The 12,921-nt window shown below is 55.4% G+C and overlaps 1 protein-coding gene across 1 annotated transcript; it reads right to left on the bottom strand.

Moving 5' to 3' along the window:
* Positions 1 to 284: 284 nt before the first annotated feature.
* On the bottom strand, positions 285 to 4,180 carry SNAPIN (SNAP associated protein). The gene is made up of 4 exons (XM_077254989.1): positions 4,019 to 4,180; positions 1,111 to 1,157; positions 914 to 1,032; positions 285 to 760 (listed from the first exon to the last, which is right to left on the bottom strand). Exons 1-4 carry the CDS (start codon positions 4,147 to 4,149, stop codon positions 638 to 640), a joined length of 420 nt encoding a protein of 139 aa, XP_077111104.1. The 5' UTR covers positions 4,150 to 4,180; the 3' UTR covers positions 285 to 637.
* Between the last annotated feature and the right edge of the window lie 8,741 nt (positions 4,181 to 12,921).

The following is a 12,921-nucleotide window of genomic DNA, read 5'->3' as shown; positions in this document are numbered from 1 at the left end:
TCCCCAAGCAACTGATGAATATATAAGCGGTGGTGATGGGGGCCGTCTTTTGTTACACCATCAGGGTCATTCACTTGGAAATCAGATGTGGGACTACAAGTACCAGAGGCGGGGGGTCCTCAGCTCAGATGGGACAATAGTGCAGTCTTCAGACCACCATTACACGGGGGTGCAGTACCACATGTGGCCACAAAATGGTGCTGCACACCAGGAGTATCACTCCCCAGAGGCTGCCTGGTCGCACCACAGGATAGGGGTGATGGGTCAGGAAATCAGACACTAGCAGCAATACAGAGTATTTATTGCAAGCGACACAAAGGTAAATCAAAGATTCTATAAACCCCGCCCACACACATGGCCACCATCTTTTTTTCGCTTTCACCCCTTGCTCACGATGCCGCTTCTCCTGCACAGCTCTACCTCACTACCTTCCATAGGGATCGCAGAAGCTTGCAAGTAACTAATGAAATGCTGTGTATACACCTGAAGTGTGGCTCCTCCCCCAAAGAGCCAAATGTGGTTCATGCACGTCGATGATATTAGGGGCAGTGATACCTGGCGCCTTGTTCATGGCTGCTTTAGGTGTAGACTCCGGGAGATGACACCCTGAAGCACCGATGTCCCCAGCTCCGCCTGCTCACTTATTGGGGGATGTCAGGGAATGGTGGGATGTCTGGGAATGGTGGGCTCCAGAATCCAGCATAGCTCTTCTCCGCGCAGTCTCCTTAGCCACGCTGTGATTGAGACGCCGCAACCGCTCCTGCCACAAAACAGAGAAAGCAGCATGTCTAACAGGAGTGCGGGGTGGTAACAAAAGCCAGCCAGGATCCGCGCTGTCACGACCACGCACTATGGTCCCTGAACCACAGGGTCCTCTCACCCCGCAGTCAGGTCACCGCAGGGGCGGCGCTACCTGTGCGTTCTGCAGGATGTTGTTCACCAGGACGACGCGACGACGGGCATTCAGCAGCTTCTTCACATACGGGTCCAGGTCCAGCGCCACCTTCTGGTCCTCGTTTATTCTACACAGCTCTAGAGAACAGGGAAAGTACAACTCAGCCACGTGTCTGACAACCTGGGGATGTCATGAAAGAGGCTCCGCACACTTACCTGACGCCAGACTGTCAATGTGCTCTCGCAGGTCCACCTGGCTCTCCCTGTAGAAAGAGGCAGCGATGAGGGACACCCGGAGACATTACAGGGGCCCAGCCCCGCCCCCCCCAAAAGTGGTCCCACCTCCTCGTCCTTCTTTACAGAGGTCCACCGCCAAGAGTGAGCCCGCCGCCCCGTCCTCCATTACAGGGGCCCGGCTCCCAAGAGTGAGCCCACCGCCCGCTCCTCCATTACAGGGGCCCGGCCCCCCAAGAGTGAGCCCGCCGCCCCGTCCTCCATTACAGGGGACCAGACCCCCCCCCCCCCCAGAGTGAGCCCACCGCCAAGGCCTCCATTACAGGGGCCTAGCCACCCCCCCAGAGTGAGCCCACCGCCAAGGCCTCCATTACAGGGGCCTAGCCACCCCAAGAGGGAGCCCGCCGCCCCATCCCCTATTACAGGGACCCAGCCCGTCCTTCATTACAGGGGCCCAGCCCCCCTCCCCACCAAGAGAGAACCCGCCGCCCCATCCTCCATTACAGGGGCCCAGCCCACGAAGAGTGAGCCCGCTGCCTCATATTTCATTACAGGGGCCCAGCCCCCCTCCCCCCGAGGGTGAGCCCGCCGCTCAGTCCTTCATTACAGGGGACCAGTCCCCCCCAAGTGTGAGCCCGCCACCCCATCCTTCATCCTTCATTACAGGGGCCCGCCGCCCCGTCCTTCTTTAAAGGGGCCCAGCCCCCCCCCCCCCCCCCCCCCCCAAGAGCGAGCCCGCCGCCCCATCCTCCATTACAGGGGCCCAACCCACCAAGAGTGAGCCCGCTGCCCCATATTTCATTACAGGGGCCCAGCCCCACTCCCCCCAAGAGTGAGCCCGCCACCCCGTCCTCTATTACAGGGACCCAGCCCGCCGCACTGTCCTCCATTACAGGGGCCCAGACTCCCCAAGAATGAGCCCGCCACCCCGTCCTCTATTACAGGGGCCCACCGCCCCGTCCTTCTTTAAAGGGGTCCAGTCCCCCAAGAGTGAGCCCGTAGCCCCGTCCTTCATTAAAGGGGCCCAGCTCCCCCGAAAGAGTGAGCCCGCCACCCTGTCCTCTATTACAGGGACCCAGCCCGCCGCACTGTCCTCCATTACAGGGGCCCAGACTCCCCAAGAATGAGCCCGCCACCCCATCCTCTATTACAGGGACCCAGCCCGCCGCCCCATCCTCCATTACAGGGGCCCAGCCCCCCCAAGAGTGAGCCCGGTGCCCCGTATTTCATTACAGGGGCCTCCCGTCCCGTCCTTCTTTACAGGGGCCTAGCCCCCCCAAGAGTGAGCCCACCGCCCGCTCCTCCATTACAGGGGCCCGGCCCCCCAAGAGTGAGCCCGCCGCCCCGTCCTCCATTACAGGGGACCAGACCCCCCCCCCCAGAGTGAGCCCACCGCCAAGGCCTCCATTACAGGGGCCTAGCCACCCCCCCAAGAGGGAGCCCGCTGCCCCATCCCCTATTACAGGGACCCAGCCCGTCCTTCATTACAGGGGCCCATCCCCCCTCCCCACCAAGAGAGAACCCGCCGCCCCATCCTCCATTACAGAGGCCCAGCCCACCAAGAGTGAGCCCGCTGCCTCATATTTCATTACAGGGGCCCAGCCCCCCTCCCCCCCCCGAGGGTGAGCCCGCCGCTCAGTCCTTCATTACAGGGGACCAGCCCCCCAAGTGTGAGCCCGCCACCCCATCCTTCATTACAGGGGCCCGCCGCCCCGTCCTTCTTTAAAGGGGCCCAGCCCCCCCCCCCCCCCCCCCCAAGAGCGAGCCCGCCGCCCCATCCTCCATTACAGGGGCCCACCGCCCCGTCCTTCTTTAAAGGGGTCCAGTCCCCCAAGAGTGAGCCCGTAGCCCCGTCCTTCATTAAAGGGGCCCAGCTACCCCCCAACCCCCCCCCAAGAGTGAGCCCGCCACCCCGTCCTCTATTACAGGGACCCAGCCCGCCGCACTGTCCTCCATTACAGGGGCCCAGACTCCCCAAGAATGAGCCCGCCACCCCGTCCTCCATTACAGGGGCCCAGCCCCCCCAAGAGTGAGCCCGGTGCCCCATCCTCCATTACAGGGCCCTGCCCCCCAAAAGTGGGACCACCGCCCTGTCCTTTACTGGGGCCCAGCGCCCCCCCCCCGAGCCCGCCGCTCCGTCCTTACTTACAGGGGACCAGCCATTCCCCCCCCCCCCCCCTTCCCCCAAGGAGTGAGCCCGTCGCCCCGTCCTCCATTACAGGGGTCCGCAACCCCCCCAAAGAGTGAGCCCGCCGCCCCATCCTCCATTACAGGGGCCCGGCCCCCCAAAGGTGGGCCCGCCGCCCCATCCTTTACAGGGGCCAAGCCTCCCCAAGAATGAGCCCGCCACCCCATCCTCCATTACAGGGGCCCTGCCCCCCAAAAGTCAGACCACCGCCCTGTCCTTTACTGGGGCCCAGCCCCCCCAAGAATGAGCCCGCCGCCCCATCCTCCATTACAGGGGCCCAGCTACGACCCCCCATCCCCCCCCCCGAGCCCGCCGCTCCGTCTTTCATTACAGGGGACCAGCCCCCCCTACCCCAAGAGTGAGCTCACCGCCCCGGCTGCCCCCCCCAGAGTGAGCTCGTTGCCCCATCCTTTATTACAGGGACCAAGCCCCCCCAACAGTGGGCCGCCTTGTCCTTCTTTCAAGAATGAGCCCGCCACCACAAGAATCAGCCACATCTCCATCATCCATTAAAGGGACTCAGACCCCCCCATCCTTTACAGGGGCCAAGCCTCCCCTAGAATGAGCCCGCCACCCCATCCTCCATTACAGAGGCCCGGCCCACCGAGAGTGATCACACCACCCCGTCCTCCATTGCATGGGCCCCACTCTCCCTGACGCTCCATTACAGGCACCCCAGCCTTGCATGACAGGGTCCCGCACCGCACTGCATGTACATGGGAGTCCAGTTGCAGCACCGCCGGATTCAGCAGTTCCAACAATCCCTCAGCAAACACGTCCCTCCCCGGAGACACCGGGGCCGCCATCCTGCACCGAACAGCCAGTGAAGTCATACACTCCCCTCCCCTTAAGCCGCCAACTATCCCGTGATAGACACGGTACATCCGCTAGAGGGCGACGCACACGTTTTTAATTGCAGTGCTGCCATCTTCCTGGAGCCGGCAGGACATGGACCCTAGGGTTCATTCGCCGAGAAGATGGCGACAGCTCCTGAAACTGCGGATGTGATTGAGTAATCTTAGGTCAAATGACGTTCTGATCACATGACCAAGCTTACCACACAGAAACCCAAGCCTGTAACCATGATAGAATCCACCAGCTATACACAGAAGCCATCAGCAGCGTCGGCCCAAGAATCCTCTGACATGGCCGCCAGTGACTTTCTTTCCCTGACAGTTTCCAGTTTTGAACATCATCATTTCAGTGGTTAGCACTGTATGGTGGCTCAGTGGTTAGCACTGTATGGTGGCTAAGTGGTTATGGCTCAGTGGCTAGCACTGTATAGTGGCTCAGTGGTTAGCACTGTATGGTGGCAAGGTGGTTCGGTGGTTAGCACTGTATGGTGGCTTAGTGGTTAGCACTGCATGGTGGCTTGCGATGTATGGTGGCTCAGTGGTTAGCACTGCATGGTGGCTCAGTGGCTAGCACTGTATGGTGGCTCAGTGGTTAGCACTGTAAGGTGGCTCAGTGGTTGGCACTGTATGGTGGCTCGGTAGTTAGCACTGTATGGTGGCTTAGTGGTTAGCACTGCATGGTGGCTTTCGATGTAAGGTTGCTCAGTGGCCAGCACTGATGGCTCAGTGGTTATCATTGTATGTGGCTCAGTGGCTAGCACTGTATAGTGGCTCAGTGGTTAACACTGTATGGTGGCTCAGTGGTGAGCACTGTAAGGTGGTTCAGTGGATAGCACTGTATGGTGCTCAGTGGCTAGCGGTGTATGGTGGCTCTGGTTAGCACTGTATAGTGGCTCAGTGGATAGCACTATATTGTGGCTCGGTGGCTAGCACTGTATGATGGCTCAGTGGTTAGCACTGCATGGTGGCTCAGTTTGCAATGTATGGTGGCTCAGTGGCTAGCACTGATGGTTCAGTGGTTAGCACTGTATGGTAGGGGCACTAATCACAGAGGGATAACTTTATCATCCCCACCGCTGACACCAATATGTCATGAACCTTGGGTGTTTGGTTGCCTTGGTTCTTTTCTGAAGGGGATTTATCTATAGCCCATTTCCCAGTTCCGGTTTGGAACTTGCAGCTCTGGCGCCCCCCTTACCCTCAGGTCAGGCAGGGTACTGCACCTAGGATAAGTAGCCCCCAGAAAGGCTGCCTTACTATGTACTGGCTCATGGGTACACTGCAGCGAGGACGATATAACTACTCCCACTCAGGCGGGAACAATAATTATCAACGCCGTACGTCGCTGCCAGTTTCCCCAAAAGTGCAATTCCGCTGCCCTTAGCTCCTATCTCTAAATCAATGATGGGTCAGGAGCCAACCCAAATTAGTAGCGTAATTTTACTTCAGAGGACGTGACAGTACGTTATAGAGCAAGGAGAAACGAAGCTAGTAATTTCATATATTTTACTCCAAAAGGTAGGCAGTGTTTACAAAAGGGTAAAAGATAATATAAAAAAAGATAAGTATTGTATGGACAGACAATTACAAAAATAACAGGGATTAAAGGTGAAAATTCAACTTACAGTTCTTTCATATCATTCAATGGTACGCCATGTGGTGGCGGGGGAGTGGACCTTCCCAAAATCATCAGATCAGATTGCACAGCCTGTCGTAGCTGAATCCCCTGGCAAAAGACCCCCCTTGTCTGGGCCTCTGAGTTTTATACCTTTGCCCAAAACTAAGGGTCTGCCCCCCCTGGATGACCTCCTGGGGTGGGCAGAGCTATGGAATGCACTCCTCTTTCTTGAGTATATGAAAAAACATCAACCCACATATCTCGGCGTATGAACCTTGTAGAAAGACGACACCCATTTCGTTATTCTCGGCGTGACATGGGGGTTCATATAAGTATAAACATGGGGTAGCTGGGTGACCCGGTTAAGTAGTCATCTGTTTCCCAATTGTGCTGGTTCTGGAACCTAGAAAACTCACTGGCTGGTAGTTCTACCGAGGCACATGCCAAAAATGTATTTGTCCCACTTCTATCATTAATCGGTGCTATGATATTTACGTAACTTGCAAGGACAAAGAAACCTTGGTTTTCCATGTGCTTCTACTTGTACTTTCAGTTTAAGGCCGTAAAACTCCTCAGTGAGGGCTGCTGGCATGCTGGTCTCACATTACAGCTGTATAGCAGGGGAGAGGGAGGGGGGAGTTAAATCGCACACAGGCACATAATAAATTCTTAATATTTTCGGACACATCTTTTGGAATGTGCTACGGAGGCAGGACCTCTCAGTACTCCTCCATGCGCACCTCGGCAGGCTCTCCCCGCTGGGACAACCTGTCTGCATTACCATGATTGCTGCCCTTTTTGTGTTTAACGGTAAAGTCGTACTGCTGGTTGGCAAGGCTCCAGCGCAGCAACCTTACGTTGGTACCAGACACAGATTGTAGCCAGCGCAGAGGGTTGTGGTCGGTCACCACAGTGAAGGTACGACCATACAGGTAGGGCTGCAAACATTGCAGGGCCCAGACCATGGCCAGGCATTCCTTCTCGATGGTGGAATAGGCCACTTCCCCCAGCAGAAGCTTCCGGCTCAGGTACAATACGGGGTGCTCCTGGTTCCCCGAGTCGACCTGGCTGAGCACAGCACCGAGGCCAAACTCGCTGGCGTCGGTCTGCACCAGGAACGGTCGACTGCCTTTAACATGGGAGAGTTGCACAGGGCTGTTTTCAATGCCCGGAAAGCCACCTCAAAGCCATCCATCCATTCGACTATTTGGGTTAGCTTCTTCCTGGTTAGGTCCGTCAAGGTTTTGCCAAGCTACTATAGTTCCGTACAAAGCGCCTATAGTACCCTGCAGTGCCCAGAAAGGACATCACCTGCTTCTTTCTCTAGGGGGTGGGCCAGAATGCGATCACGTCCACTTTCCCAGGCTCTGGCCTCATGAAGCCCCCGCCTACCCGATGCCACAGGTAGTGGACCTCACTCATGCCCATCAGGCACTTTCCCTGCTTTATGGTCAGGCCTGCTTGGTGCATTTGCCTGAGCACCTCCTGAAGATGCTGCACGTGTTCATCCCAGGAGGAATTGAAGACGGCAGTGTCATACAGGTACGCCACCACATACTTCTCCAGTCTCTGAAGCAGGTGGTTGACCATCCGCTGGAAAGTGGCAGGAGCATTTTTCATACAAAATGACATGACCGTGGACTCGTACAGTCCGAAGGGTGTAATTAAGGCGGACTTCTCCTGCGCCTTGGATCTCAGCAGAATCTGCCAGTATCCCCAACTCAGATCCATTATGGACAGCTATTCTGCGCCAGCTAACCGCTTAAGCAGCTCCTCGATGCGCGGCATTGGGTGCGCGTCAGAGGCTGCGATGGCGTTGAGCCCCCTGTAGTCCACGCAGAACCAGGTGGTCCGATCCTTCTTTGGCACGAGGACTACAGGTGAGGTCCACGCGCTTTTTGACCGTCAAATCACCCCCAGTTGTAACATCTCATCGATCTCCTGGCGCATAACCTGCTGCACCTCGCCAGAGATCCGATAGGGTGTTCGCTGTAGTGGGGCATGATTCCCAGTGTCCATCTCATGGACCTCTAACATAGTTCTTCCAGGTCGGTAGGAGAACATGGCCCGGAAGGGTTCCAGCCTGGTTTGCAGTTGCGACCACTGGGGCTCGGTTAACAAGGCGCATACCTCCACGTCATCGATGAACCCACCGGCCTTGGCTTGGGCCAGCATGTCCAGTAGGGGTCTTCCTCCCCGTCTTCGGGCGGGTAGGTTGCAGACCGGTAGGAAATAGGCAATAACTGGAGGAAAGACTAATGTGTATGTAGAAAGTGCACACCCGAGGTACAGAAAATATCAAAAACTACTTTATTATCACCAAAGCTCAAACTTTGTTTTAAATGTTTTTAATCAAGTTTGAGCTTTGGTGATAATAAAGTAGTATTTGATATTTTCTGTACCTCGGGTGTGCACTTTCTACATACACACTAGTCTTTCCTCCGAGCCCCAGCGGCCGCAGCTGCGAACCAGGCTGGAACCCTTCCGGGCCATGTTCTCCAACCGACCTGGAAGGACTATGTTAGCGGTCCACGAGGTGGACACTGGGAATCATGCCCCACTACAGCGAACACCCTATCGGATCTCTGGCGAGGTGCAGCAGGCTATGCGCCAGGAGATCGATGAGATGTTACAACTGGGGGTGATTTGATTGTCCAAAAGAGCGTGGACCTCACCTGTAGTCCTCGTGCCAAAGAAGGATCGGACCACCTGGTTCTGCGTGGACTAAAGGGGGCTCAACGCCATCGCAGCCTCTGACGCGCACCCAATGCCGCGCATCGAGGAGCTGCTTAAGCGGTTAGCTGGCGCAGAATAGCTGTCCATAATGGATCTGAGTTGGGGATACTGGCAGATTCCACTGAGATCCAAGGCGCAGGAGAAGTCCGCCTTAATTACACCCTTCGGACTGTACGAGTCCACGGTCATGTCATTTTGTATGAAAAATGCTCCTGCCACTTTCCAGCGGATGGTGAACCACCTGCTTCAGAGACTGGAGAAGTACGTGGTGGCGTACCTGTATGACACTGCCGTCTTCAATTCCTCCTGGGATGAGCACCTGCAGCATCTTCAGGAGGTGCTCAGGCGAATGCACCAAGCAGGCCTGACCATAAAGCAGGGAAAGTGCCTGATGGGCATGAGTGAGGTCCACTACCTATGGCATCGGGTAGGCGGGGGCTTCATGAGGCTTCCTCCAGTTATTGCTCCTCCTTTCTATGCGTTAGTAGCACCCTGTGATTATTATAATTGCATTTGAAATACAGTATATACTGTGGTGCACCATGCCCTATGTTGTTTAGAGGTAGGAAGTAGGCTTCACGTTTGTGATGAGCCTTCATCATATTGACGTGAAAGGCCTTCCGCCTACCCCGAGCCTGGTCAAGCGTGACCACGTAGGTGACTGGGTTGAGCTGTAGGTGGACGACTTATGGGCTTTCCCAGGTTGTCTTTGGTACGGGGACCAGCACCCACACCTTTTGACCCACCAAGTAAGTCCCCTCCCAGAGGCTCTGGTCATACCAGTGCTTCTGATAAGCCTGGGCCATGTTGTCATGCACCAACTGCGCCAAGGACTGCATTTTGTCACAGAAGCGCATGACATACTCCACTTTGGACACTTCAGAAGGGTTCGGCTCTTCTTCCCAGGATTCCCTTACCAACCCAAGGGGTCCCCGGACTCGACTGCCGTACAGGAGCTCGAAAGAGGAGAACCCCGTTGAGGCCTGCGGAACCTCTTGGTAAGCGAATAGCAGATGTGGGAGGTACCACTCCCAGTCGCATCCTTGGGTCTCAACCAGCATCCGTAGCCTCTATTTGAGGGTACTGTTGAAGTGCTCACACAAACCATTGGTCTTGGAGTGATACGGCTCGATATCAGACGCTTCACCTGCATTTTCTTACAGAGAGCCTCCATTAGGCGAGACATGAATTTGGTCCCTTGGTCGGTAAGCATCTCCTTGGGAAATCCTGCCTGTGAAAAGATGGCCAACAGGGCATCCACCACCTTATCCGCCCTAGTTGAGGACAGAGCCACTGCCTCTGGGTACCGGGTAGCGTAGTCTACCACAGTGAGGACGTATTGCTTTCAAGAGCTGCTGGGGACGGCCATTGGGCCCACAATGTCCACCGCGTTCCACTGGAAAGGCTCCTCTATCACTGGCAAAGGGATCAGGGGAGGCTTAAGAGCAGGCCCTGACTTCCCCATTCTTTGGTAGGTGATACAGGAGCGGCAGTAGTTTGTCACATCTGTCCACATATTGGGCCAATAGAAGTGTTGAGATAGCCGGGCTTTAGTTTTGCTGATCCCAAAGTGTCCATCGAGTGGGATCTCATGGGCAATCCGCAACAACTCACCCCTGAATTGGTACGGGATGATCAGCTGTCTATCCTTCAACCACTCCTTTTTGGATTGACTGGGAAATGTCTCCCGGTATAACCTCCCTCATTCCCAGAACACCCTCTCCTTATCAGCCACGGAAGTGGGCGTCGCGGCGAGTTGTCTCAAGTTCTCCAGGCTCGCATTTGAGTGCAGAGCAGCCTGGAACTCCTGGCTGGAGGCAGCCAGAAGTGACGTCAGGGTTCCTTCCCCAAGGGAACCCTCTGGGACCTGCTCCGGGTCCATCTCTGGTTCAGTCACCTCTGTGACTGAGGAGGGTCCAGAAGGCAGAACGTTATCTCCGTTCCGGCACTCTGACTGCAGGTGACAGCAGCTACGTAGGCTGTCTCCCTGGGGATTTTCACAGGCCCATCAGCCAGCGCTGCTATGGGTTTTACCTCCCCATCCACCCCCAACATCTCAGGAGCAGTGCTATATATGGTGTAGTTACCTTCCTCTGTGGCACTGGTCAGTTGCACAGCATCACCTTCCTCACGGTTCCCATGCATCTCCCCCCATTTCCCTTAGCACCATCGCTTGCTCCTTTTAGTGGTTCCTCAGCCATCCCACCCCACAGAGTGACGTGGCTGAGCACTCCTGCACCTGTAGACACATCATCATGAGGAGATAAATGGTTAGCAGGTAAAACATCCACATTTTCATCATCAGTCTGAGATAAAGCATTATCCAGTATATTACTCTCGGGACACACGCAATTACCCGTCATTATCATCCGCATTAGCATCACTCTTAGCATCAGATTGGGTAGAGGAATCAGGGACGTAATATGCAAGCATTCTCCCCAAATCTGTCCCCAATAAAACATCAGTAAGCAAGTTATAGGACTGTCATGAATCCCCAATGGCTAGGGATAGCACAGGACAAGCAAAGTATAACAAATATCGGACGAGCTCTAGGGTGATGGAACCTGGGCTGACCGCTACCCTACGCCTGACAAACGCAACTAGAGATAGCCAGGGAGCGTGCCTACGTTGGTTCTAGACGCCACGCACCAGCCTAAGAGCTAACTAGTACTGCAGAGAAAACAAAGACCTCACTTGCCTCCAGAGGAATTAACCCCAAAAGGTATAGTTGCCCCCCACATGTATTGACGGTGAAATGAGAGGAAGGCACACACATAGAGATGATGTATATAGTTTTAGCAAATAGAGGCCCGCTGAAAACTAGAAAGCAGAATGATACAAAAGGGGACTGAGCGGTCAGCAAAAAACCCTAATCAAAAAAACCATCCTGAGATTACAAGAACCCATGTGCCAACTCATGGCACATGGGGAGAACCTCAGTCCACTAGAGCAACCAGCTAGCATAGAGACATTCTAAGCCAGCTGGACCAAAAACCAAACAACTGAAAATCAGCACTTAGCTTATCCTGAAAGATCTGGGAGCAGGTAGGCAGGAACCAAACAGAGCACATCAGAACACATTGATAGCCGGCAAGGGAAATGACAGAAAGGCCAGGTAAAATAGGAAACACCCAGCCTCTGATGGACAGGTGGAAACCAAAGGCCGCAACCCACCAAAGTCACCCAGTACCAGCAGTAACCACCAGAGGGAGCCCACAAACAGAATCCACAACATAGGACAAGCCCACTTTCTTCACCCTGCTCCCGGCACCCCAATCTATAAACACCCAGGCCATTGGCAAGGGACAGCTAATGCCCCCAATCCCAGTGATAGTCAGGGTTTTCCCCGGAATAATCTCTTCAGGGGTCGCCAGTTCGGGTCGGATGAGGGTTCGTTCAGCCCCAGTATCCTTGAGTCCTCTAGCGACATGACCCCCACGGTGACGTGCTGCATGTTGTAATAGACCCTTCCAAACTTAAAGAACTGCTGCATTAGGCCCTGGGGCCTTGGCTGGGGGGTTCTTCTGCTTTCCCGGACAGTTGGCACTGATATAAACAGTCTTATTGTAGGAGAAACACTTGTGACGGTCGGTGGTAGGTCTGGTGCTGGCAACGGCAACAGGGCCTCCGCTGAGTCAGCTGGCAGGGGCACTGGAGTTGGTTGCTGGCTTACCCCCTCTTCAGCTGGCGGTGACTGGCTTTCGCACTTCCGGTTTATGAGTGGCCTCATTGGCGTTGGCAATCTGCGCTGCTTTAGCCGCATCTTTAGGCTCTCGGTCCATCACGAACTGTCGCACCTCAGCTGGGCAAAGATGTAGAAACTCGTCTTTGATCATCAGGTCTCGCAGCTGTCCAAAGGTGGTCACTGACAGTCCTTGTGTCCACTGGTCAAAGTGGGTACTGAGTCCATGCACCACATCGCTGTAACTGTCGTGTGGGCCACGTTCGAGGTTCTGGAACTTTCTATGGTAAATTTAAGGTGTAAGCTGGCACTTTGTTATCAGGGCCTGCTTGATGGCCTCATAGTCTTTATCTTGGTCTGGCAGGAGAGAAGCGAATGCCTCCAGAGCTTTACCTTCTAGCCCTGGGGTCAGGGATCAGCCCATTGGTTCCCAGGCAGCTGGTACTGTCGGCAGGCTTTATCAAAGGCCCTCAGAAAAGTGTCCAAGTCCCCATCCTTTTCCATCACAGGAAAGTGCTCTGGCCAGGGCTTAAGGGACTGAGAGTTGATGGATTCCCTGCCCTGGGTGTTGGATGGTACTGCCTCTAGTTAGGCCATCTGCAGTTAATGGGCCCTCCAAGCTTGGGCCTCCTGCTCGCTCTCTCCACCTCCCGCTGCTCCGCTTTCTCTTGTTATTGCTGGATCAGCCTCAGACGTCAATCACGGTCGTCGGTGG

This window comes from Ranitomeya variabilis, chromosome 1 (genome assembly GCF_051348905.1).
Source record: "Ranitomeya variabilis isolate aRanVar5 chromosome 1, aRanVar5.hap1, whole genome shotgun sequence".
Classification (NCBI taxonomy): Eukaryota; Metazoa; Chordata; class Amphibia; order Anura; family Dendrobatidae; genus Ranitomeya; species Ranitomeya variabilis.
This window is presented reverse-complemented; position numbering and strand designations above follow the sequence as displayed.